A 26,684-nucleotide genomic window follows, 5' to 3' on the forward strand; every position below is an offset into this window, starting at 1 on the left:
CGCAACGCCCTGGGGGTCTGGACCCCCACTTTGGGAACCACTGGCCTAAAGGATCTGTGGTTTTATGTAAAATTCTTTGGCTAAATGTCCTCAAAAGTTAACCTTTCTCCGTCAGTGGCACAGTTATAGCCCACTGACCTCTTGGTGACCCTTTGCTCTTGCTGCAGGATGAGACGTCATGTTCATATAGGGATGATTTACAATCGGGAGTCCAATTGTGTTTTATTTTGAAAGAACCGGATATTCTACGCCTGTGACTTCCTGTTTGAAGCTTTCTGATTGACGGGAACTGACGCAGTTTGGCAGCTGCCAACTTTTTTCATCAGAGCTAATTTCAGCAATAGTCTGAAAACCCATTTTAAAGGCTTTTGTCAGTGGAACTTGTGCTATGTTAACTTCCAGGTTGGCCTATATAAGCAGGCCCGTGTCATCCCTGCAGAACTCTTTACGAGTGGTTCCGAACCTTTTCTCCATTGAGCCCCCCTTCACATATCTAAGAAGGGCTGCGCCGCCCCCTCAGGACCCACACGGAAAAAAGTGACATATTGCTGTCAAAATTAGGCATAAATTTTAAATTGTTTTAATCATTTATAGCCAAACACCATAGCCACAAACCACAAGTGTTAGCAAAAATCCATGGTTTGAACCATTTATACGGGTTTTATCATGATTTTAGGTAGTTTGAGTGAACCCAATTTAACTAACCTCGGAACACACAGGTCATCGCAACCCCCATTAAATCTCTGGCACACCCCTAAGGGGGTCCCGGACCCCAGGTTGGGAAGCAAGGCTCTATGCTATCATTAGTCTCATTCCTGATTTAAAGCCTTTTTTTTAGACATCCTTCTCCATGCTGATGGCCTAAGAAAACATCGTGCATCATGGGAGGTTGTTGTGGAACCTGGATGATTGACGCATGAGGAAACGGTGTAGCATATGGTCAGTTGTGGTCGCATCCAAATACTAATAAAAACAACCAGAAATGATTCTTCAATTTGTAAATACAAAGGTGAGACAGTTAACAAGCCATGCAAAGGCAGAAAAGAGGAAAAAAGACAAAAGGGTGAGGAACAAGAGAAGACGACTCACAGCTCTCGAGCTGCATGGTACAGGTCTGAATGTCCATGGGGAAATTCTTCAAGTCCATAGGGCAGGACAGGGTAAGAGTCAGCCTGAGATAGAAAATAAGATAGGAAGAGAGAAGAGCAGCAATAAGGGATATTGAAAGACATGAGAAGGCTGAGGGAGGAGGAGAAATAACAGGTAGCGATTAAAAGAGCAGAGCTGCTTTGTTTTTCACATCATTATACTGAAGGCCAAGAGAGCAAATGAAAACTAAAGCAATTTTCCTTTAAAAACACTATATTGGAAAACATATTGATTTAGTTACTCTGCCATTTCATGACTTGTCTCAGCACAGTAATTGTAAATTAATTGGGTTTGGGCTCTGTACTTTTATTTGTTGTGGTGTTGATGCATTAAGCCTTCAAGAACCCTCAAAGAGGAGAAAGAGAAGGGAGCTATTTGGGACTTTGTCTGGAGGAAGGCTGTATAATTAACTGCTGTAATGCTTCACCCGGAGGCGAGACGAGAGATTCCTGCAGTATGCACACAGGCACCTATTTGCTTCTGTGTTATGATGACACAATATCTTTTTCAGCAGCTGAAGAACAAAGTACAGACACCCGAGTGACTGACTCTGCAAACGCTGCCAAATTACGTCATGTCTTTAGAGCACACTGAGATGTTTGATCCGTAATTACAAAACCGAGTTAGTAAGCAAATCTAGAGGATGCAGGAAACCAGCGGGGTGATGTGGTGATTAACTGAGAGGTTGTGTTGTATGCCTCTCACTTTTCCCACAGCTGTTGCACTTTCAGGCGAGAAAATTTAAAGAGTCCTATTAAAATGTCAAAATAAAGCTTGAAATTTCTTAAGAAATTAATGTTTTAGCAAGGTTTCTTACAGAAAATTGCCCAGGAGAGAGCCTCCATACTAGAGGGGATTTCATTTAAACACATTTACAAGCTTGGAACCAGAACAGTTTTTTGCTCTGACATTTTCTCTAAAATATGCATAGGCTTGGCTTCTAAAAAATGCATTTTCTGACATCTTTAGTCCATGCAAATTTGTTTTTAATAGCAAGATGAATGAATTCAAGGAAGAAAAACGTCACTTTGTTCCAATAAAATGTTGTCTTCAGTTACGCTGAAGTCCTCCTGGTATTTGAGTATCATTACTGAAACACACTCTGTCGTCTCGCCGCTCAGCTGCTGCAGAGGAATATTTTTTCTTTCCCAGTAGCTCATTTGGTGACCTGCTTTGCCACAAAGTGGGCGAGAACGTGCAGTAGAGGTTGTGTGATTGGCATTTCAAGAATCAGCTTCAATTGTGGTCAAGAGGTCATGTATGGGGGCATTTCCTTGCCATACCCTCGCTAAGACCAGACCAAAGTGCGCAAACTCTTTTCTCTTTATAAGGCAGAAATGTAGCTGCTATATAGACCTTTAAACATGAATGTGTAGAATTTTTGCACTGAAATGTCTTAACTGAGTTTTCACACACACAGAAGTTCTAAATTCTTATTCTTATAACAGGATGTGTCTTGTTATGAGGCTGCCACAGGCTGTGGTTTCAACCACCCAAACTCACCTAACATAACCGTCCACACTGCAACTCCAGTGAGTTGAGACCACTCTCAGTCTCCTTACTACTTCCTACTTTCATAAGGCATATTTACTTAGCAGAATACCAACATTTGTTTTCATTACTACATTTCTCATAATAAGACAAAAATGCAATGAAAAGTGCACCTCTGTGTTAAAGCTGAAAGTGAGCCAGAGTGCATGCACATCCTGGGATCTAGTGATGTAGAATTATCTAATTGCATTGTGGTGTCAGGCTGTGCAATAACCACATGAAAGGTTGCAGTTATTTTTGGATTAAGTAGCTCTTGAAAGGTTTGCAAGGCTATCAAATGTCCACATTTTTTGAAATCACAATTAATCTCAGAATTTCTGTAATTAAATGCAATTAATCAAACCATTTTAAAATTCCGCTATTTTGCATTTTAAACTGTTTTTGTGTCATTTTGGATTTTTCTACTGTCTTAAAGGGATACTTCAACATTTTGGCAAATTCGCCCATTGCCATAATCCCCATTGTCTTAGTAATTGGTTAGTTTCCTTTAGTTGTGCAAGCTGTTTCTAGATCTGGGGGGGCTGATATGCCAGCTGCTCAGGTAACACTATGGGTATTTCTGGGTTTCCCTCATCTAATTCATCAAATATACAATCCAACAATCCATAACGCCCTCATGGACTAGTTGTGACCTGCACATTCACTATGCTATGAAATAATAACGTATAATTATGTAACATTACGACACATGAAGCAAATACTCGGAACTACTTTCTTGAGTAAACCACTGGGCGGAGTGACATAGTGCGCACCTCAGGCAGTGCCGTAATTACTTGGTTTCACCTGGAGTATCATTGGCTGGATGTAGCAGAAACAGCTTCTTCTCAAGTTTTGTTGACGGAAGTACCTGCACTAAACGTGCTCTTTTGGGGGGGGGCTCCTCTCACAACGAACCTCAGATGTGCCCTTAATATTATTATTGTTAATATTTGGCATAGAATGAATGAAATGTCGGTTTCTCCTCTCAGCAAACTGGCTGGCACAGTGAATGAAACAAACCAAACGGCACTGACCTCCTGGCTGTGAGAAACCTTTTATCTTCCACTCCAACATCTCACTGTTTATCAGAGGACAGTAGAAAACACACCGTAGACTTTTGCAGCACAAATGTTTTAGAATGTGCATAATCTATTCAATAAAAAAACGATGTTCCTGATGTGCAGAGAAAGGTGCGACAAAATTTGCCTCCGAATTTTTCTCATTTTGGTGCCGTTTATTTGTGTCGCCCTCAGGGACGTAGCTAGGGATTCTGGGCCCTCAGAAAGAACATTACACAGGGCCCCCCTTAACTGCTTAGCCAAGCAACAAATGCTGCGTCTTTTTTATATTATCAATGAATTTAAATGTATTTTTTAACCATGAATTCTGGATTTATGAGCAACATTTTTCAATGGTAAAATTAAATTTATTTGCATTATTTCGCAGCACTGGACTACATCATTTGGACATTTTTGAGGGAGGAGCAGGGGCCGAGCATTTTATTTTGCTATATTTGATATAAATCTCTGTCTGTTGACCAATTCATTTGGTTGCATTTGATTCAATAATGACACTAATAAATAAGGAAAATAAAAACATGCTCTTCATTGCAGGCTTCCAAAGGGCCCCTTCCTACTGTGGGCCTGGGTAACCAGTACCCTTTTTCCCCCCCTTTGCTATGCCCATGGTTGCCCTATATGTGTAAAGGCCTTTAGACTGAGGGTAACTGACTTCCTGTTTAGGCCTGCTTTTATTAGTGGATAAAAGACCGTCACATGAACTTAACTGTGTTAAAAAGAACTTGTTATGGACTGAAAAGGGAACAGTGTTTGACAACACAGGGCGCAGATGACTTTTGACAGTGAGCTATCTGTGATTTTTTTTTTTTTTTGTAAGCAAATTGAGACATTAAGGCTCGGGAAAGGAATGGAGAACTGATTCCAACTGGTTCAATCTATCGACATCATTTACTTTTAACAACTCCATTATCAATGCCTTACTTCCATATTCCTTGAAAAACACCGCCTGACAAGAGGCAGTCAGCAAGTCCCATGTTCCTTATTGGTAATATAAAAAAAAATCAGTCATATTTAAAGCAAAGGCATGATTGCAATTTTGCCTGTCATGCCATTATCTATAAATATCATCTTATTTAATATGTAAAGTATTTTAAAGTAAATTCTGCAGACAAAGTTTTGATTTTGTGTGAACCTACTATTTTATTTACCAGTGGCCTCTCAGGGTACAGAAATAACAAATCAGATTTGCCAAGCTGCTCAAAAATGGCTGACCTGCAGAAGATTTTACACACCAGACAGCAGCTACCACCCCCTCAGAGTTGGGAATGTTATCTTGACTTTACCTGATGCTGTACAGAACGCTGCCATCTTGGAAAATCCGCAGCAGCTTGTTATCAGTGGTAACCTCGTGGAAATTGGCTCCTTTCTCGTTTGCAAAGAATAAATCAGGCTTCCAGATAGAATCCAACATGGACGGATCCAGATCAAGGGAGTCATCTGGGTACTCGCTGTATGCCAGCCGGGGGTCATTCCATTTCTGCCGTAGAAATACGTTGAGCCTGTAGTCCTGTGGAGGAAACCCAGGGTGGTTAATGCAAAATACGGCATCAGTAATTCCTACTGTACAGAAGAGGAGCTTAGAAGTAGATCCTTGTGCAAAGATGCAAAGAAATAGACAACAATGTATGACCCTGTTTAGACCTTTCATCAACCTGGACTAACATCTGTGGTGGGACATTTGAATACCAGGTGTTAATCTTTAAAGCCAGGTGTGGATGCACCCAGAAGCCTTCATTCAAAAGAAGATTGGTGGTATGATGCACCATTACTGGCATGCATTAAAGACCACTCCATCAGATGAGATAATATATGGATGCAAAATAAAACCATGGTTTATTATTGTTACTATGCTCATAGTGATGGGAAGTGTTGCTCTTTCTAGAGATCCAGTTCATCTGGCTCAGTTCAGCAAAGCTAGTGGGATTTTAAGCCAATTCAGTCACAAATTTTGAGTCAAACAGCTGACTTTAAAGTCCGGCGGACTTTCAGCTTGATTGTGTTTCATTTATACTGCCGGTATGACTGTCAACTCTGCCCTGACCTGCTGCTCCTGACTGGTTAGATGGATTTCAAGCATATTTGATATTTTGGTTCATAAAAATGTACAAACTCGCACAGTGAGAGCAGAACCATGAGCAGAATCCCCAACTTTGGGGCAGTTTTTCCTTTGCAAAATGTCAGACAGCATCTTAAATCTCCATGAAAGAAACAGGCAGGCCTGTTTGATATGCCTTCCTTGTCCTAAAGGAAATATAGTTGTTGTTATGTAGCTGCTAGTTGTGTTTGCTGGAAAGGCCGTTCCTGTGTGTGTGAGAGCAATGGCAGAGCAGTTTTGTCACTGTTTGTAGCTATTTGAGGCACTAAAAGGACACTGTAGGTCTGACTTGAACCTTAGTGTGTGAGACTTTTCACTGACACTGATTACAGTCTGTCCTGTTTTCACTCATACTGTGTTAACACTCAGGTCTTGCATGACCATTGGACCTACAGTGAGGGCATATTAATGGTCTTACGATCATATGTCATGACATTTCAGTCAAACAGTTGAGCTGGCATCCTACCATGACTGTAGGCCGTTTTTGAAGGATAGTACGTCATCGACTGCAGTCAGAGGATTGTTCCAAAGTCAAGGATCCTCAAAGTTCCGTAAAGGACCGAGTCCCTCAAACAGAATTCCCAAGGATGCATATATGTATCCTCCGCTTGCAGCAATTACTCACAATCCAAGTAATTTATCCTTTTTTTAAACAGCTCAATATCAGAAGGAAGCCTGGTCCTCGACTGCTCAATACACCTTTAGGTGTCCTGTTTTCAACATAAATATTTTGTCCTCATAATTTTAAGGCAACAAAATAAAGCTGGACGGGTAGAATATATATGATTATATGGTCATCTTATTATATATATTGTCATGATTATGATAATATGAACATATATTAGACGCCTCAGCTGTTAACGCCACTCCCACTTTGATCTCTTCTGCCACCCATCCTATGACGTTATCATGCACACTCACTAGCCTGTTCTTATGCTGCATTCCATTTGTCATCGTAACTCATATTCCCACTTTTTTTTTCCAACTTTCCAATGTTAACATAAAAGACCATTCTCTTAAAATCAGCTCATTTGCACACAACACATTTAACTGTTGTCTTGAGTTGAGTTTAAAAGCTGTTCCAAAGATGTGGCTGTAGCCTCTTAGTTTGTGGCTAATTCCTTTGTTTTTACCAACAGCTTCACTGCACACAGGGCTGCAGGGATACCTGGCCACGCCACACCGGAGAGAGACCTGAGACGATGCAACAGCTGTAAGAGGTAAAGTGGGCTCTGATTGCATGTTGTCACTGAAGATGTAATGTTAATGCAAAGAGTAGATGCACAGTTAAAGTGCAGTCAAATGCAGACACAGTGAACAACTGATCTTAGAGGAAATGAGACAGCCAGATTGTGGCTAATATGACAGACAATGTAAATGCTCTGTGTGCACACTGTTACAAAGGCTAATCCAAAGTCTTTCATGATCAAATATGTTCGGATATATTGAAATTCGAAGCATTTAATTTTGTTATTTGGCAAGTAGATGGTTTTCTGGATTTAAGCCACTTTAATTGCTTGTTCAGGCTCCAAAATTCAACCGGTTCTCTCTTGGCCCACGCCTGTATTCATTCATGTAATCCTGCTGACACACAGATTTCTAGCACCAAAAAAAGACCATCCTTGGTGGAGAAAAATGGCATGTGGTGTTATCATGAAAATACTTCTGAACTCTCATGCAAAATCAAAACAACAGGTGAGGAGAACAGACTGATTACAGGTGATCGGTTTTGGTTTTGAAGAGCTCCTGCTTCACCATCCTGATCAGATTTGACCAGGGTAACAGAGTGAGTCAGGTTGTGTGCTGTTTGTTCTAATGCAGCCATATGCTGCTGATGAGACGAGGGCTGGCAATGCAAGCCAGGCCAAGGACAGGGACTGACACGATCATTTCTGCCTGCAGCCTGCACACATGAGTAATTAAATTAGAATTCTAGTCCCTGCAATTAACTCAGAATTCATCTCTGGGCACTGCAGATTTTTCCATTTATGCAGCTTCCTTTATAAGGATAAAAAGCATGCTTCTTTCTAGTGAACAATTATATCATAAGTGTTTTCTTCCCCACTGGAGGTCTACTCTTCTGGGCCTCCCCTGAACACCCTTAAAAAGAGCAGCGCTGTACCGTGCTGACCCAGCAGGTATAACACTGTAAACGCAGACCTGAGGACAGCTATTTTTTCTCCCTGAACCCCTAGTCCTCTCTCCCAAACCTCTTTTCATTCACTTTCCCAATTTTTCATTTTAATTGCAGAGTGGACAGTTCATTATCAGCGTGTCAGTGACCCGTTGGTCTCTGAAGGTTGCACTGTTAAGCTCCAGGAAACACAGAAATGAGGGAACAGCTTAGCAAAGAAGGGGGTAAGGAAGAGGGAGGATGGAGCGCATCGAGGTTTCTAGCTTTGTAAATCCTGTAGAGATGCAGTAAGATTATACTAACCATTATCCATTCTCATCTCTGGAAACAGATCAGCTACAGCGCAGTGATAAGGAACACTTTTTTTCTCTTATACAGAAAGTATTCAGACACCCTCACCTAAAACAGTTTTGCCATTAATCATCTATCAAAAATAAATAACTGAAATATCACAGTGACATAAGTATTCAGACCCTTTACTCGGTCTTAGTTGAAGCACCTTTGGCAGCAGGCTTTTTAAAGATGATGTAACAACATGGATTGGGGAATTTTCTGCCATTCTTTTTTGCAAGTCCTCCCCACCTCAGTCAGGTTGGATTGGATGGGGGCCATTGGATGATTGTTATTTTAGGTCTCTCCAGCAATGTTCCATAGCGTTCGAGTTAGGGCTCTAGCTGGGCCACTCTAAGAAATTCACTGAGTCGGTCCTAAGCCACTCCCGTATTGACTCATCGGTGTGCTTAGGGTCATTTCCCTGTTGGAAGGTGAACCTATGACCCAGTCTGAGCTCCTGAGTGTGGCAGAACAGGTTTTTATTGAGGTTATCTCTAAGCTTTGCTTCATTCAGCTTCCCCTCAGCCCTGACCAGTCTCCCACTCCCTGCTGCTGATAATCAGCCCCACCGCATGATGCTGCCACCATCAAGCTTTGCTGTTGGGATGGTATTGGACAAGTGATGAGCGGTGTTCCTCTGGACTTATATGGTTTAGAATTGAGGACAAACAGCTCAATCTTTATTTCATCAGAGAAGAGAATTTTGTTTCTCATAGTCTGAGGGTGCATTCACACCAGAGCTGTTTGATCCGCTTTAAACGAACTCCAAACAAGCAGACTCTGGTCCGCTTGAAAACAGGGGGTCTCGGTCCGCTTCCAGACGAACCCTGGTGCAGTTTGTTTGAGGTGTGAAAGCAAAGCAGAACAACTTGTGAACCAAAGGCAGGAAGTGGCAGAAAGTGTAATGATATACGGATTTGTATGTGATTTAATACACTCAAATACATGTTGGTACCTCGCTTGGCGTCTGTGTAGCCATAGCAACACATCGTACTCTGTACTGATTTATTCATCTCATGTAAAGAACGACAGATTGGACAGCTCACCACCTTGCTGCCTGCTCAGGATGCCCCAATGTAAGAGCAGAAACCCCAAGACGGCATAATTTTGGTGTTTTTTTCAGTGGAAGAAGAGACCAGCAGAAGGAGATGGATTTCCGGTTTCGTATTCTTCTACGTCTTCTTTTCTTCATGGTTGCCTTTTATTTGTGACGACAGCGCCCCTAACGGGCAGAGGTTGTAGGTGTTTGGTCCGTTTGACCAAGCTCAGTTGTGAATGCCAACCAAATCAAAGGAAAGTGCAACAGTGTTGCTATAAGTCCCCTGAACTATCAGGTGTGAAAACAACCTGGGAGTCCTTCAGGAGCTTATCAGCAAACTCTAAGCTGGCTTTCATGTGTTTTCTACTGAGGAGAGACTTCTGTCTTGTCATTCTGCGATCAGCTCAGATCAGTTGAGGGCTGCAGTAATGGCTGTCCTTCTAGAACTTTGTCTCATCTCCACGCAGGATCTCTGGAGCTCAGCCAGGTTGTTTTCACACCTGATAGTCCAGGGGACTTGGTCTGTTTTGGAACAGAAATTGTAGTATTGTTGCATTTTCCTATGGTTTGGTTTGCATTCACATTACTGTTGGTCAAACGAACCAAACCATACGTTTGTGGCGCTGTCATCTCAAACAAAGAGTGGTGACGAAGAAAAGGAGACATAGAAGAATGGATGCCAATCCTCTTGGGAACCTTCAGTGCTGCAGAAATGTTTTTGTTGCCTTCTGACAACAGTCCTGTCTCTGAGATCTGCAGGCAGTTCCTTTGACCTCCGCTTGTATTTTGCTCTGATATGCCTTCTATAGAAGTCTATGCCTTTCCAAATCATGTCCGATCTAAATTTACCTCAGGTAGACTCAATCAAGATGTAGAAACATCTCAGCAAAGATCCAGAGAAATGGGAAGAACCTGAGCAAAGTTTCAAGTGTTCTTGCAGAGGGTTTACTTATGTTAATGTGACATTACAGCTTTTCATTTTTAATTAATTTGTTCAAAAATTCTAAATTTTGTTTTCACTTTGTCATAATGGGGTACTGAGTGGAGATTTTTTTTTGTTTTACATGAGCATCAGGCTGCAACATAACCAAATTTAAATTCTTTATATATCTTTGAAGTCTTCTTACCATTGTTGTTTCTGTGATGGACCCAAAGGAGTTGATGAAAATGTTACAGGTGACATTCACTGGTGGGCCTGAGGGAGAGAGAAAATAACTAATTAGACACATTTTTCCTTTCCAATGCAATTCCTGCACCACATTTACTTCAAGCATTACACATACAAAAGTTAAAATATTTCCAGTAGATTTAAATTCCAGATAAACTCCTGATTGTCATGGTTGTAAGACTCCATTTTTTATGAGGGTAGCTAACTGTGATAGACAAATATGTTTATCGTTGCCATAGAAACACGTAAAGATTGCTACACATAGAATTGTTGACTGCTATTAGAAGCTCTTATTCTCAGTCATATTTTGAACTTCTTACTTGAGATGGATCATGATTTTTCTCTACCACTGTGGGACTCTCTTGGCCCCCACCCTCTGTAACAATGTGGCCCCACTTGACATTTCCAAGAGACCAGATGTACTGCTCAGCTTCACAGCAGTAGCTAGGAAGGCCACTTTTAACAACTTTCCTCTCTCTTTGTGAGACTTTAAACCACGCATAATACAGTGGTTAACTGTTTCGTAAACGCATACTGTGCAGGGAGTGCAGTTTTTGTTGAACAGTCAATTTCAGACAAAAAAAGCATCAAAGTTGGACAGAGCTGAGCATCTCAACTCTTTATGATCTGTTATTGTTTTGATTGAGAGCCCCCTGGTGGTGGAATTTTACATGCTATGAATATAACATGAATGGAAGTGTTCATAAAACCCACAATGAGAGACATATCTAAAAATGTAACAAAGTAAAAACAGACTGATTGCAGGTCGATGAAGCAAAGGAAAGTAAATCCTCTATGACTTTGTAACAATTACAGCAATTCCTTCTTTATTTTTCCTCTCCTTAAAGCCATTGGTTCTGAAATTGTTGCTTTGGCTAAAAACATGTCATCACTTATTCAGCTGTTGAAAGCCTTTGTGCTAATTCAGCAGTAATTTGGAGAGTAATTACAGCTCAAACAGAATCTCATTAACTGGGAACACTTTCAAGAAAGTTTTAAGGAAAATAAAGGCAACTGACAGCTGAAGTTTGGGCTATGAAGACTTCTGAAACTTCTGTGAACTTTTGCTGAAAGAAGAACTACAATAATGAGAAAGCACAAACATTAACATTTTTTCTTCTCCAACTCAAGTTTTCACTGATTATACAGTTCTCTTTGTATCTTACTGTTTGTTAGAATTCAAACAACTATAGCAACTTCATTGTGATGTCTGTTTCATGAACGGGAATTAAGTACTTCAAAGTTAAATTTTTATCACATGCACTCACAGATTGAATTACTAGGTCGAAGAAGGTCAATAAAACACCTTTTTTCACTAAAGCCAGGTGTACACTGTGCAAATATCATCTAATTTAGGCACAAATTCCAAGTTGCATGACTCACTTGGAAGTTGCACTGACTTTCAGTCAGATTGTGCGTCACTTGTCTTGCAGTATACAGGGAGATACAACAACTGACCATGACCTGATAGCAGCCTGACCAGCTGTTCACAACTGGTCAGGTGGACTTCTGATTTTGACATTTTGGTCAGATGACTCCAAACACTCCCACAGTAACAGCAGAACTGTGAGCAGAACCCTCAACCAAAAGGGCATTTTTTCTTTGACAATGCCCTAAATCAGCATGAAACAGAAATTAAAAAACCCTCAAGCAATGAAGGAAGTACACAAGCAGAAAATATTCCTCCAACACGGATTTTACAAGAGTCCGCCCTGACTTCACTGGCACAGTGTGAGCACTCAGGTTGTGCACAACCATCGGACCAGGTAGATAGAAAGATGAAATGACAACGGAATTTAGTTTGGCAGTCTCCTCTGTAGCAGCAAACACACTCGTCTGATCGGTGGTTAGAAATCCGCAGCCCATCCTGCTGGCGAGGGAGCGGGAATCCGCGAGAAAGATGCTCTGTGTGGCAGGTTTTTGTGGGGCCGCTCTTAGCCTAGCCGCCCTGCAGCCCGGCTCGTTTGCCCCACTCTCCTCTCACAACGCTGTTTCTGCGCCCACCCACCTGGTTGTAGGTGTCATGCTGCCTCCATGTCCTTCTCCTTTCAGTCTCTGAGCGCCCCGTCCTCCTGATAATCTCCATCGGGAAAGATGCAAACTCCACAGGCATGCTTCCTTTGCAGTAGTCAAAGAAGCAGTCTCTGGTGTAGGGCTTTGTTGTCCTGCTAGTGATGGAGTGCCGGGGCGCTGAGTTAGTACACGCCGCCATGCTACCTTGATAGGAAGCATTCAGTAGTCTCCTGTTGATCAGGCAGCATCCCCTTGCAGTTAGCTTTTAAGCTAGCCAGGAGCTGTAGTTGAGACTGAGGTGTCTGGCAGTCCTACAGACCATATAGTGCTAGCACAAAAACTGTGTGTGACGGTTGTAAATTCGTAAGTGATTACGTTGAACGGTATGAGCTGACATTTAGCTACAACCGTCATAGAGTCGGCTTTAAATTGCACAGTGTTTGCCCAGCTTAATGCAGGGAACTCTGAATGGGGAGCGATACAGGCTGCAGGCATCCGTGTGTCCTGAATGAGTGTTGCTAAGTCCCACTCGAGACAACAGCACCTCTGCGGGCTCACAGTGTCCACACATACACCAGCAGGTAGCCCGAGATCTCTCCTGCTTACCAGTCTCCTCTGAAAATTCTCTCCTCTCTCTCTTTCTCCCTGCTGAGTCTAAATCAAGTACAAGATCCTCTGTTTACTCTGGGTCATCTTTGTATCCACAGTAAACAGCACTGGGGTTTGCCAGACTCCATTGCTGTCACCAGACAAATCCATCTTGAAAAGCTCCGATCCACAACATTTGTGCCAAACTAAACTGTTCGGAACAATCAGTGTAATTTGAGGAGAATGAGGTGGTAGCTATGGGTGGGGTTAAGTTGACCTCAGAGTTGTTTGCAATGGCTGCCTCTAGTAATAAGAACAAAACTTTTCATGATGGGATAGATGTTTGCACTCCTCCTTCTCTCTGCTTCAGTGTGAGTTTGTGATCATGACGGTGGAAAGGGCTAGTTGTGTCAGTGTTGCATACAATGGCTGCTGGTGGAGTAACTAGCTCGGACTTAGCCACAGCAGCAGTTTTGTCAGAACTGGACAACATTTCTTTATTAAAACGGGCAGAAAGCAACACTGAAAACTTTTCATGACAGAAAAGGTGTTTTGGCTCTTCTTTCAGTCTACTTCTACATGGGTTCGTGATCATAATGGGTGAGGTTTTTGGGTGTCTGATGGCTGCAGCTGTGGTAGCCATTAGCTTGGATGTAGCTGTAGGACAGTGGCAGTTTAATTGGAACTGGACCACATTTCCTTTTAAAGGGGAAATATTGTACCCCTTTAAGACAAGGCCAGGACAGCTGACAGCTGAGTGGAGGATCAGGAGAGGAGGGCGGAACTTTCTTCTAAACAGGGAGGGCCAACTGAACATGGGGGCGTGGCTAACATGACATCATGAGGGGAAAATCTGAGAATGGCTTGTTTCAGCACACATTTTCTGCAAGGTGAAGAAAGAGAGAGGGGAGGGAATTGATTTTTCTTGTACTTATGGGTATTGTAGACAGGCCAGGGCACATATTTTTGTTAGAGAAAGAGATTTTTTTGCATATGTACCCTTTAAAACAAGAGCACAGAGCCACTCTGAAGGCTTGTCTTGGCAGAGAAGATGTTTTTGAAAATCTTCCAACCAGCCTTGGCATAAATTTTCTATGGCAGCAGTGGCCTGTCAGCTGAAGAGCAGCACATGCCTTGTCGCTCTGACTGGCCAGTCATGGATGTAACAGATAGAATTTTCCTCCAATTACCTTCCAACAATATTTTGAAAAGCCCTTGCAATGCTCTTCCAAAATGCTTTCTGTGGAAGTGTCCCAGATAAATGTGAAATAAATCCACATGCAGTCGATATTTAAAACAGTCTATCTGGCTTGTCAAGTTCACTGCCATTGCAGAGTAATATACACAACTCAGCTTCAAAAATAGGACTAGAAATCATCTTACACTGGCAGCGTAAGACAGGTGTACTCTGTGCCTCACAATCCAGTGGTATTGATAATCTGTGTGTTTTTCTCAAATTGAAGAAGGGTGACTAGTCAGTGGTGTAAATACACTTCAGGCGATCAGCTAACAATCAATACTCCTGTGAAGCCCCTGCTATTCATCCAGTTTCTATGATATTCACAAATAGTACTCATTCTCTAACTTATTTATTATAGATTATTTATGACTCTTAGAGTCTGAAGACTGTTATAGAAATCAGGCATCACAGTCCATAAATCCACGTACAAAAAAAGACCCCACTATAGTCTCTGAAAGTAAATTATACAGTAAAATACACACGGGAATACTGGTCTGTTTAGATTTCACAGCATGAATCCACTGTGGTATTTTCATACTGCTTTTGTCTGCAGCTGGATTTTCTTAAGGGCAGCTGTGGCGATCTGCTTTGACACATACTCTACCTTTGAAGTTGGGTCTGATGCGGGCATCATATCCTGATGTTTTCCCCATGAGCTTGTCCAGGAAGTCAGAAGGCGACAGCTGTGGTCCTGCCCTGCTGGGGGGCTTTATCTCCTCCTTACAGGAGCTCAGTCTGACATCACCAAGGGAGAGGGGGAAGGATGGAACAAATAGACGGGAAAGAAAGAAAGAAGAAAAGGTTAAAAAAAAACAGCACAAGATTGTGTTTATGCATGAGATGTAGCAGTGGGGGTGGTGGGAAAAAAAAATAATGAGAATCCAACAGAATGAGAACCCAACTGCGATCACCAAGTCAGTCATCAGCAAAAAATACCCGGCGGTGGATGGGGAAATGAGGGTGAAAAACGATGCAACGGCTCGGCTCAGCTGGCAACTAAAAGCTTATCCATTTCCCATCATGTCGGAGACTTATTGTGCTTGTTAGGCCATAACTATACAGAAGCAAAGCAGACGCTGAGGTAAACTCTCCTGTCCCTCTCCTGTGCTTCCCACCGCTCATGGCTTAGCAGGGGTAAAGCTTGACAGATTGATGGCTCAATTGTAATGCTATGAATGTCACACCGGGGAGAAGAAGGAGTTGATACAAGCTCCAGTGAGGCTCAGACAGCCACTGACAGGAATAACCAACAGGCAAGAGAGAAAGTAAGAGGAGAAAGGGAGAAGGAGGCGAGAAAAACAGCCCTTCAGAAAGGAAACCCTGCTTCATAACGGATTTGATTTCTCCCCGACCCCTGCTGTAGCACAGCTGATTGCACCCCATGCTTTTGATACGATTGTTAACAGTTCATGATCTGTCATGATCTGCAACTCCAGAGTACAGATGGTGGGTTCAGTCCCCTTCGAGGCACAGCTTTGCTGATGCACTGTGTTCTCAAGAGTGTGCAGCCAGTCACTGATCCACCAATCTTATAGCTTCTTAGCTGTATTTTTAGTTGAATGAACTGCACAGTCAGGGGCTTTAGGATTGAGGAAGGATATTCTGGGACCTGGACAGTAAAGCTGGGCTTATCAGGCGAGATCTTGACTTCATATAGTGTTGAAATTGTAAGAAAATTAAGTTTTAATTAAAGATCTCTGCTCCACTTACAGTGCTGTGACAAGGGGAGTTACCCTGTCCCTGATTTCTTATATTTCTGCACATTTGTCAGACTTAAAAGTTTCAGATCTTCAGCTTGTTTTCATGTTAGTCCAAGATAACTCATGTAAACACAAAATGCATGTTTTTTGGAAAGCTGAGTTCAATTTCACAATCTCACCCAGGCCTGATTACTGGCAGACCTGTTAAATCCCTCTATCCCTTCATTTAAATAAATTCAAGAACAGATGAGAAACAGTCAATGACATCTATCGCTCTGGAAAGCCATTCTTAAGGTGTTGGGACTCCAGAAAACAACGGTGAGAGCCATTATCCACAAATGGGGAAAACTTGGAACATGCTGAATCTTCCCAGGAGTGCCAAAATGACTCCAAGAATGCATCAACAACCCACCCAGGAGGTCACAGAAGAACCAAGAACATCTAAAGACCTGCAGGCCTCACTTGACTCAGTTAAGGTCAGAGTTCATAATTCAATGATAAGAAAGAGAATGGACAAAAATGGCATCCATGGGAGAGTTCCAAGGCCAAAACCACTGCTGAGCAAAAAGAACACAAAGGCCTGTCTTACATTTGACTGAAAACTTCCTGATGATCCCCAAGACTTTTGGAGAAATATTCTGTGGACTGGGAAAAGGTAGCTTAAATAGGTAAAAAGTAGCAAAAAAAAAGGGAAAAAGGGCCAAAAAGTTTCCTTTTCAAAGGCTTTCAGGGGGAAAATATTTCAAATTAAGACACAGAAGAGCCACACATTGAGTATCACTGCTTTACTGCGATGTGACTCATTGTGAGTTATTGCAAACGCTCCCTTGCCACCAAGGGCGGGACAATCAGGTGTTAGGGTTGCGTTCAATGACTTTTCCACACAGGGTCATGTAGGTTTGGATGGCTTTATTCCTCAATAAATGAAACCATAAGTCAAAAACTGCATTCTGTTTTTGCTCAGGCTCTCTTTGTCTAATATTCAAATTCATTTAAGAGTGATTAATATGTGAAAATAGAACTGTAACTGTACTGGAAACATGAAGCTTGAATACAATAGTTTAAAAGTATAAAATATATCAAGACTGGCTTCAGAGCAAGCCAACTAATATAATCGATGCATATGCTCCCACTTCCTGAGCACAAGTCTCCTTTCCCTTGCACTATTACCCAGCTTCAGAATTCCCTAAGGATATTTCAGCATTTTCTTGTTAGTGGTCACGCTGTTTGCTTTCTGACACAAGTGTCCTTGCTCACTTATGATTTGTCAATATTTCCCAGTCTAGAGATGGAAACCAGCTAGCTGCTAATTCCTCAGAGTTCTGAAGTGACAGCATCTGCCCTTCCATGTCTGAATTTGAATGAACGCAGCCATCTGTATGGATCGATTGAGGAATAACTTAATGCTGTATTTTTTTTTACTGTAAGACAATAAATGAGACAATAAAATGCTAATCTCTGCAATAATAAAACAATTCTATACAGTTTTCAAGGCTGAAGGTTGCCCCAAGAGCGCTTCTTATTTGTCATATTTCTGAAGGACAAAGAAAACCATGCATGCATTTTAAGTGCCTTTAAAATGAATATGAAATGGAATGGATCCATACTGTTGTCCTTGGTGCTGTGCTGTTTAGCAAACTACATCTACATCAGACTCAAAAGTACATTTGCAATCAATGGCAGCACCCAGATATTTATAGGAGAGATTACAATGGGATTTTGCCTGATATCAATCAAGGGGGGGGGGGGGGGGCGGAGTCATGTTCTGGGCCGGAATCATGGGGAGAGAGCTGGTAGGCCACTTTAGGGTCCCTGAAGGTGTGAAAATAACCTCGGTTTAGTATTTAGAGTGTCTGACTGACCACTTTCTTCCATGGTACAAAAAGACGAACCATGCCTTCTGCAGCAAAATTGTGACCAAAGCTGGTAAAAACTCCTGCAAGTCATCCGAGGTCATTTTTGAGTTTTTTACACATTATGAAAGCGCAGATTCCAAGCTTTCTAATGGTGTATAATACACCTTAATCTGAGCAGATTTTACAAAGATATGCTCATTTGAATGTTAACTTCTAGTTCCTGCTTCTTCTGAGAAAACCAGGCTCAAATTTTCAGGACTTCTCCTTCCTTCAGGCAGGCCGGGTGATGGGCGTGAACAACAGGGCCACATTTACATAAAGTCCACCCAAACCAAGCTTCTAAATCGGACTGGTGACGCTCATCAAAATATTCCCATAGGAAATCCGCCTTCATCAAACTTGCCCCGTCGAGTGATCTTGAAGTTGTCCGAAGTCTGTTGATAATTCTTGCTGCTTCCTCATCATCTCTTCTACTTTTCTTCGCTGCAGGGTGCATCTTGAGGCTTGTTGATAAAGGTGATAACTAGAAACAGCTGTATACGTGCCGAGGAGGGTGGCGTTTGAGCCATGTGGTGTTTGTTATTGTCCATCTCAATGGGCGAAACTGGGAACAATGGCAGACTGAGTAGCCAATTATCACCCCGCAGCTTCGCTTTCCCCTCCCCTAAATATCCTTGCAGCAACTGCAAGAATAGGGCATTTTTAAACACAAAATTAGCACTTTTAAATATCACATTTGTGTTACTTTTTTCATCAAATGAGTAGTTTAAATGTTGGACTTGCATAAAATGAGAAAAAACGAAAAATTATCATTTTGAAGAAAACGACTTTGTATCCATTTTTCTCAACCACTGGAATGCCGACTTGCAGGAACTTTATCTGGCTTCGGTCACAATTATCTTCATGCATGACAATGCACCATCACATGCTGCAAAGAATCCCTCTGTGTCATTGGCTGCTATGGGCATAAAAGGAGAGAAACCCATGGTGTGGCCTCCATCCTCCCCTGACCTCAACCCTATTGAGAACCTTTGGAGCATCCTCAAGAATCCCTCCAGCCCATTCTAGGTCTTACCCAAGGTCTCTTCCCAGCCAGAAAGACCTCCAATTGGAGGCGACCAGAAAGCATACTATCAGATCCCTGAACCACCTCAACTGGCTCTTTTCAATGTGAAGGATGGATGTCTGAACTCCTTATCCTATCTCAAAGGATAAGCCCAGCCTCTCTCCTGAGGGATGTCTGTTCAGCTGTTGGCATCTGTATTACCCTGCATTCGGTCATTACACAAAGCTCATGACCATAGGTGAGGAATGGGAGGTGGATCGACAGGTAAATCGTATGCTTTGCCTTTTGGCTCAGCAGCGTCTTCACCACAACGGTCCAGCAAATCCCCCTGCCAATCCTAGCTCCTTTTAACCCTCAATCAATAAATCCATCTTCATAAATGCAATCTGAAACGGTTGTGCCCAGTCTGAAAATGGGCCTAACCAATCAGTGTGATTTGAGGACAATGAGGCAGTAGCTACCAGCGAGGTTTAGTTTAATTTGAAGTTGATAGCAATGGCTGCCACCGGTGTAGCAATTAGCTTGGATGCAGCTATAGTATAGCAGTAGTTTTTATCAGAACTGGGTCACATTTCTGTATGGAAAAAAAAGAGCCACACTGCCAGCTTCTCTGTGTAGAGACTACTGACAGGCCTCAACATGAGTTTTATCCACCAATGACGTTCAACCAATCACCTTCTGAGAATCTTTTGAAAAGTTCTGCCCTTCTCAAACACTTTGCAAGGGAGGGTTCCAAGATGAATATGAAGTATATTCCATGCAACGGAAATATGAAACAGTCTATCTGGCATGTCAGGTTTTACCACCCATGATGAGTGACGGTACTCAGCTCACCCTTCAGGACATGATACCAAAAAGGACCGGGTACGATCCTTAATGGAAAATCAAGAAAACTGAGTGGAGTCGTGTTGCATGGAGCTGCTACAGCACGGTAGAGAAGCAACACTAAACACAAGAAGCTACAGTACCGTATATGCATACCAGATTTCATTGCAAAGCATCTTAGAGTTTCCATCCCTGAAGCGATGCCGCTAGTACTGTACAGGCAGAAAAAGAAAAGGGGATACAAAGCACCCAAAGTACCTTTGAGATGTGTACAGCCCACTGGGGAAAGCTGCAGTGTTTCTTCTATTATAAAGCTCTGCTCTCACTCGTCCCCTGACTCCCCTCCACAGCTTCTGGCTACAGTCCACTCTGTAGTGTTGCTGATTTTACAGTATGTTGGTACCACTTTTATCCTTCCCTCTCACACAAACGCAGTCACACAGGTACACAGGTAAATTGATTTTCAGCCTCTTACACTAAGCCGTTGATAACAAACTGTATGTCTGGGGTTGTGCTTGTTTCGCTGATCCACACACAGAACAATAAAATCCTGTTTGGTCTGGAGTGTGATTTCCTCTGACAGGTGGTCACAGGCTCTCACAGACAAATGACTTGGATGATAAAGTTTGTAGTTTTCTGGATTTATTGATGGATCTATAACTCAACAGTATGGGCTGGTGGAGATTTGTGGATGTATTTTGACACAGCTGGCTGACAAATGATGAAAGGTGTCCATTATTGCACATATCTGGGAGACAGAAAGCCATAAAGCAGTTTACTTCTGTCAAAGAACTCAATCAAACCAAGACACAGCACATTGGACACACTCCATGTGTTGCTGCTACTGGGCATTCATGGCTCAGTACATGGAACCAAGATTATCAGCCCAGCATTTCTACAGCTGGGAATTATAGGCTGGATAAGCGGAGCTGTGTGGGATTTACTTATGTTGTTGATGTTAATAAACAGTGATAAAACATCTGTACAGCTGTAAAGGGTTCTTCTATAAAGGCTCTTGTGCTCTAGTGTGGATATTTCCTTGTCACCTGTGTGTTACCTGATCTGAACTTTCGTTCTCAAGGGGAAACTATGGGGCTCACAGGGCTGATGTACACAGATAAAAAAGAAACAGGCATGCTCACACTCACACCTACGGGCAATTTAGAGTCACCAACTGACCTATAACTGGTGATAAAGCTTTGTGAGAGACCTTAAGACCTTGTCTACACAGAGACGAAAATAATATATTTCTGTTTCATTTTTAAAACCGGACCGTTTCAGGAAATATCCATGTAACCACGGAACCTCTGAAAACAACTGGAAACACTGTAGGATATATATGCCAAGCCTGTACGTGGCGCTGTATTGCTGCCACGGAAATGCACTTAAAGAGAGAAGAAGATCAAAGAAAACTGCCATATACTTTCTTCTAGTTGTCCTCCTGGTTGTTCTCTGTGTTGGATTTAAGAACATCTGGTGTGTGCTTTTCTCAGCAGTGGTAAAGGAGCACTATAAACTTAAAACAAAAAGTAAGGCAATTTGTGTTTGGTACATTATTTCTTTGTTGTGACAATGCTTCTTATACCGTTGGAAAGCCTGTTTATCACCCTTTTAAATGATGCCACATTCGTAAGGAACATGCATTGTGGGATGAGCAGCAGAGCTGAGTATGTGGGTTGCCCCATGAAAAATGTGCCAAATCTTCTCTGCCAGTGCTAAACAGCTTATTTTGCTGTTGCTATTGATTCTTCTTTTGAGCTTTGTTACAACAACAAAGTGTGTACCGAACACAAATTGCCTTACTTTTTGCTTTAAGTTTAGATTTTGCTATAAAAGCCTTAATAAGCTCAGTAGCTTCTGCAGCATAAATGCACCCCCGTAATTCGCCATTTTTGTTTTGCTTCAATATGCAGGACAAGTGGCCTACGCTATGTGTGACGTAATCTTTCAAGAAAGATTCAGTTGGCTGTCCACACAGAGATGAAACTGTAAGCGTTTTCAGATTTGTTCACTCTGGGACCCGGTTTCAAAAGTAGCAAAAAACTTTTGTGTATATTCCTGAATTCGTCTCCGTGTGGACAGGGCCCAAGACAGCAGATAACAGGATGCACATTCACTGGAACTATCAGTGTCTGTAAGACAGTCTTATTGAATCAGGGTTTCAGCCTGTTGTTCTGACTTGTTATAGAAACTTTGAGAACACAAAATCAAGGGGAAAAGCTTTTTAGACATAAATCACAATGTAAGTCAGCTCTGCATGTTGAGGTTTGGTTCTGAACTCATCCTGAGCTGTGGGTTTTCCCTTCGGGGCGTCCATCACTTCTTAAAAAGCCCTCATGCATTTCTAATTGGACTTCTTGTGAGTGTGATGGCATTAATGCTTTAACATTCTTATTGTTGAGGAAAGGGTAGAAGAAGAAACAGTTTTAGTTAAAACTCATCTGTCAGAAGGGGAAAACTTTGACAGAAATTTTAAAGGAACTGAGGCAAACAAAACCTCGACAGCCTTTAAAAATAACTGTCCAATCAGTGCGTCTTATGCAGATTCTTTTTATTCCGTCTCTTTTGAAGTCAAGTGTTACAAAACAGCCACTAATGCAGTTAGATCAGTGTCTAGGTATTCTGAAACTCCTTGTGTAGCTGAAGTGGCTTCTCAGAGTTAAATTACGTGCTCCTTTTGTCTGAGTGATTCAATTATTAAGATGCTCTTTGCTGACATTTAATGAGCCTGACCTTTTGTCTCTTTTTCATTGAAGCTTCTGTGCCAGACTGCTGTCGAGAATACGCAACAGCTCTGTCTCCCTCTCCGTTATACTCAGTTTTTGGCTGTCACTCTCTTGTTAGTGAGCGGCTATATTTGGCTTTGAAAGCTAAGCTGAATCAAAGCTGTGTACACACTTTTAAGCACTAGAAAAATGAAGATGTTTATACAAATGTAGCATTCAAACAGCGACTCAGGAATGATTTAGAGTCTGTCTTTGAAATTTCAGTCTAGCAGACAGCTCTGCTGTACTGGAGCATGATTATGCCGTCTCTCTCAGAGAGGAGAAGACAGATAAAAACATGCTTTTAATCTTTACAGGAATAGACTGCAAAAATAATCACCCAGACTTCCAGATACAGTACTTTAAGTGTGAATATATCTTATGTGGTTGTTATTAATCATCTGCATAAACTCCTACTGGTGCACTCTTCAACTACAAGAGAGAAAGAGTGTTATGACAAACCTGTCAGAACTGTGCTGTCAGCAGATTAAGCAAAGGGAGGCGGGGTATGAGCAGCCCATCTGAGGAGTTCCTCTGCATTTCATTACAGTTCCAGCCCACCTGTCCTTATGCACAGATTTCACTCAGCCATTTGTTTTAATCAGAGCATGTGTACACATGACCGATGTTTCGGGCAAACAGCATGCAGTCATTTTCTGCTTGCACGGATGAATTGGTCAATGTTGGTCACGCTTACTTTGTTTTCCAATTTTGTTCAAGAAATGAAAATGCTCTTTCAGTGTTAACCACTGTCATCTGCAGCCACGGAGGCCAGGTTTAGTTAAAAGGCGTTCTTTAAATTCATATGTAGGCCGTTATTGTTGTGCAATATATTCTGGGTAGTGATGTCAAATAGTTGCATTGTTGCATCTTTCTAATTGTCTTCTCCATGTAAATTAAAGTGTCTTCTTCCTTCTTCTCTTCAATTAAACTGCACATAGCATCAAAATAAGTAAGGCTTTAAGGATGTAACTCCATAAGAGGGAAGTCTGAAATGTTCCTAGAGCATGCTGGCCTCTGCCAGGTTAACTTTTGGCAGACGATGTGGTTCTGTTGGCTTCTTTAGCCTGTGATCTTCAGCAGACATTTGGGTGGTTTGCAGCTGAGAGTAAAACAGCAGGGATGAGCTCCAGCACTGCAATCTGAGGCCAGCGTCCCCAGTCTGAAAATGGTGGACTGCTCCCTGTGGGTGTTGTGAGTCTTGCTCCAAGTGAAGTAGTTGAAGTATTTGGGTTCTTCTTCCCCAGTGAGGGTAGAATGGACTGGCAGATTGGTGCAGAATCAGCAGTATTGCAGACATTGTACTGGACTGTCTTGGTGAAGAGGCAGCTAAGCTGGAAGACAAAGCTCTCAGCTTTCTGCGCTGATCTTCACTCCAGCCCTCACCTACGCTCATAAGCTTTGGGCATTTACTCAAAGAATGACAAATAAGGTTTCTCTGTAGGGTGGCTGGGTTCAGCCTTAGAGAGAAGGTGAGGAGTGCACACATCCAGAAAGAGAGCCTGAAATAAAGCTGCTGCTCTTTTGCTTCAAAGGAGTCTGTTGAGGTGGTTTGAGCATCTGACTGGGATGCCTCTAGGGCACTGATCATCAACTGGCAGCCCGGGGGCCACATCAGGTCCCCCCAAAGCTTCCTGTCCGGCCCCCGAAAGATCATTAAATTCAGAAAAGGAGGAAGAGAAGATTTTAAGAGTATCGTTTTGCTTTAAATGTCTGCAGCTGTAAAAAAAACATCCCACAAAGTAACATTGTAATAGTTTTAGAATGACAAAGCATTTGATCTGTTTTTACAGAAATTTATTGTCAAAATTAGTTAATATTAAAAAAGGGTTAAGGTTGGCACAAATGTTGCAAAAATTGGCAGAAAAAAAGTTGTGAAAAAAGGTTAAAATGTGTCAAAACATGGTAAAGGAGGAAAAAGGGGCAAAAGATATCAAAAATTGTTTACAAATGACAGAAAATAGTGCAAGAAAGTAAAGAAAAGGGGTAAAAAAGTGGCAAAAATTGAAGAAAAGTGGCAAAAATTGATAATAGAGTGGCATAAAGGGGATAAAACACGCAGAACAAGTGGTTTAAAGGGGGTTAAAATCTTTCAAAAACTGGGTTAATGAGGCAAAAAGTACCAACAATGGGTGAAAAGTGGGAAAAATGGTTTTAAAGTTGCAAAAATTGTTGAGAAAAATTGTAATAAAAGGGGTTAATATGGATAGAAGAGTGGCACAAAGGCGATAAAACATGCAGGAAACGTGGTTTAAAAGGGGTTAAAATCATGCAAAAATTGGGTTAAAGAGGAAAATGACAATTAGGGAGGGCCCATTCTCTGGGATTTTCAGGGGTCTAGCCAATCCTGTTGTCAGTCCTGTCTCCTTGTGTCCTGCTGCATTATAGATAATAGGGATAGATCTCACTGGTAAAGACTAAAATGTCCAGTAGTTTAAAGGAAAATAAAAATACTACTGCAGTAATATTTCAATCAGACCAAAATGTTAATTTAATTTTTGTGTATTTGAAAATCCGGCCCCCAGAGTTTCTGTTGAGATTAAATCTGGTCCTTGTGCAAATGTACCTGATGACCCCTGCTGTAGGGTGAGGAGACCTCGGGGTAGACTTGCTGGAGAGATTATACGAGGTATAGCTATGGAATAATGAGACTGTGCTTATGTGGCTAAAACCACATGGTTCACAGTCACTCTGAGTGTTCTATATAAAAGGTTGGGTATTCACGCACAACTGATGTAAGTTTCCAATAAGTGACATCTTTCGTTCACTGCTAGCTGCTGATTGAAGTGCACGTGTTTTTGTTAAGGCGTCACAATTGATTAGCTTGAAAATTTGTATTTCCTCCAATTTCTTCCAAATGTCTCCACAAATTTTCTTGTTGTTCCTTTTGATCTGATGTTTAAATTTTCATGCAAAATTTGCCGAACTGTCTCTTTATCAATGGAGACCGTTTCTGCGCTCATTCTTATCCTGAGTTATCAATCACTTGCAATGATTTGTTCAGTTTGTTGAATGTTTTGTGATGTTCCTGGTGCTGGACATCCTCTCTGCCTTCACTAAATCTTTAGTTCCATTCAAATATTTGTGCACGTGATGTGCAGTGTTACCCACACACCTCAGTTGATGGACCAAAAGATTCAGCTGCTGTTCAATTTCAACAAAAATGTCAAGCTAATGCGTTGCTCAACTTTTAAGCTAACCATTATGAAAACATGTGCACTTCAATCAGGGTAGGCAGGGAACTAAAGAGATCACCTATTAGAAACTAACAGCAGTTGTGCGTGAATACCCAGCCTTCAATATATAACACTTGGTGTGATCCACGTGGTTTTATCCTCGTAAGTGCAGTCTCATTATTTAATAGCCATACCTGGTATGTCACATCTGCCATGAGAATGCCTTGAAGTTCCCCCAAGAGGAGCTGGAAAATGTCACAGGGGTAGAGATGTCTGGTTGACTTAGTTTGCCTGCTGCCACTGAGACCTGGTGGCTCCAGATAAGCAGATAGATGGATGGATGGATGGATGGATGGATGGATGGGTGGATGGATGGACAGTGGCAGTATATCTGTGAATCTTTATTTTTAAAGTCAACATGTCCTTGTATACTTTCTAGACAAAGTAATCTGATTGGACAAGGAGCATCTTATGAGTGCTGGAGTACAAAGGCACTGGGACTTCTGGCTCTATAAAACTCTTAGTTGATGCTGTTATTAAAATCACAGCAAATGGTCTTTGTCTTGTCACCACTAAGGTTTTAAAAAACATTCCCGTACCTCTGTATTTATTCAACAAGGTATGTTCTGCTTATCCAGGATCAGGTCACGGTGGCAGCAGGCTTAGCAAGTCAACCCAGACATCTCTCTTCCCAGCAACATTTTTCAGCTCCTCCTAGAGAATCCAAGGCTTTCCCAGGCCAGATGAGATATATATTCCCTCCAGTGAGTTCTGGGTCTACCCCGGGGTTTTCTTCCATTTGGACCTGCCTGGAAAACCTCCACAGGGAGGCGACTAGAAGACATCCCAACCAGATGCCCAAACCATCTGAACTGGCTCCTTTCGACACGGAGGAGCAGCGGCTCTACTTCAAGATCCTTTTGGAGGT

At 41.9% G+C, this 26,684-nt stretch overlaps 1 protein-coding gene across 1 annotated transcript in view; it reads right to left on the reverse strand.

Moving 5' to 3' along the window:
* Positions 1-26,684, reverse strand: part of glra4a (glycine receptor, alpha 4a) — a 99,723-nt gene that overhangs the window by 24,004 nt on the left and 49,035 nt on the right. The window contains exons 2-5 of the mRNA XM_041796970.1: positions 14,973-15,103; positions 10,487-10,554; positions 5,042-5,265; positions 1,090-1,172 (exon numbers count right to left, since the gene is read on the reverse strand). Of these exons, the coding sequence (XP_041652904.1) occupies positions 1,090-1,172; positions 5,042-5,265; positions 10,487-10,554; positions 14,973-15,103 (506 nt within the window). The remainder of the gene's footprint in view (positions 1-1,089; positions 1,173-5,041; positions 5,266-10,486; positions 10,555-14,972; positions 15,104-26,684) is intronic.

Source organism: Cheilinus undulatus, linkage group 10 (assembly GCF_018320785.1).
Source record: "Cheilinus undulatus linkage group 10, ASM1832078v1, whole genome shotgun sequence".
In the NCBI taxonomy this organism is placed as follows: domain Eukaryota; kingdom Metazoa; phylum Chordata; class Actinopteri; order Labriformes; family Labridae; genus Cheilinus; species Cheilinus undulatus.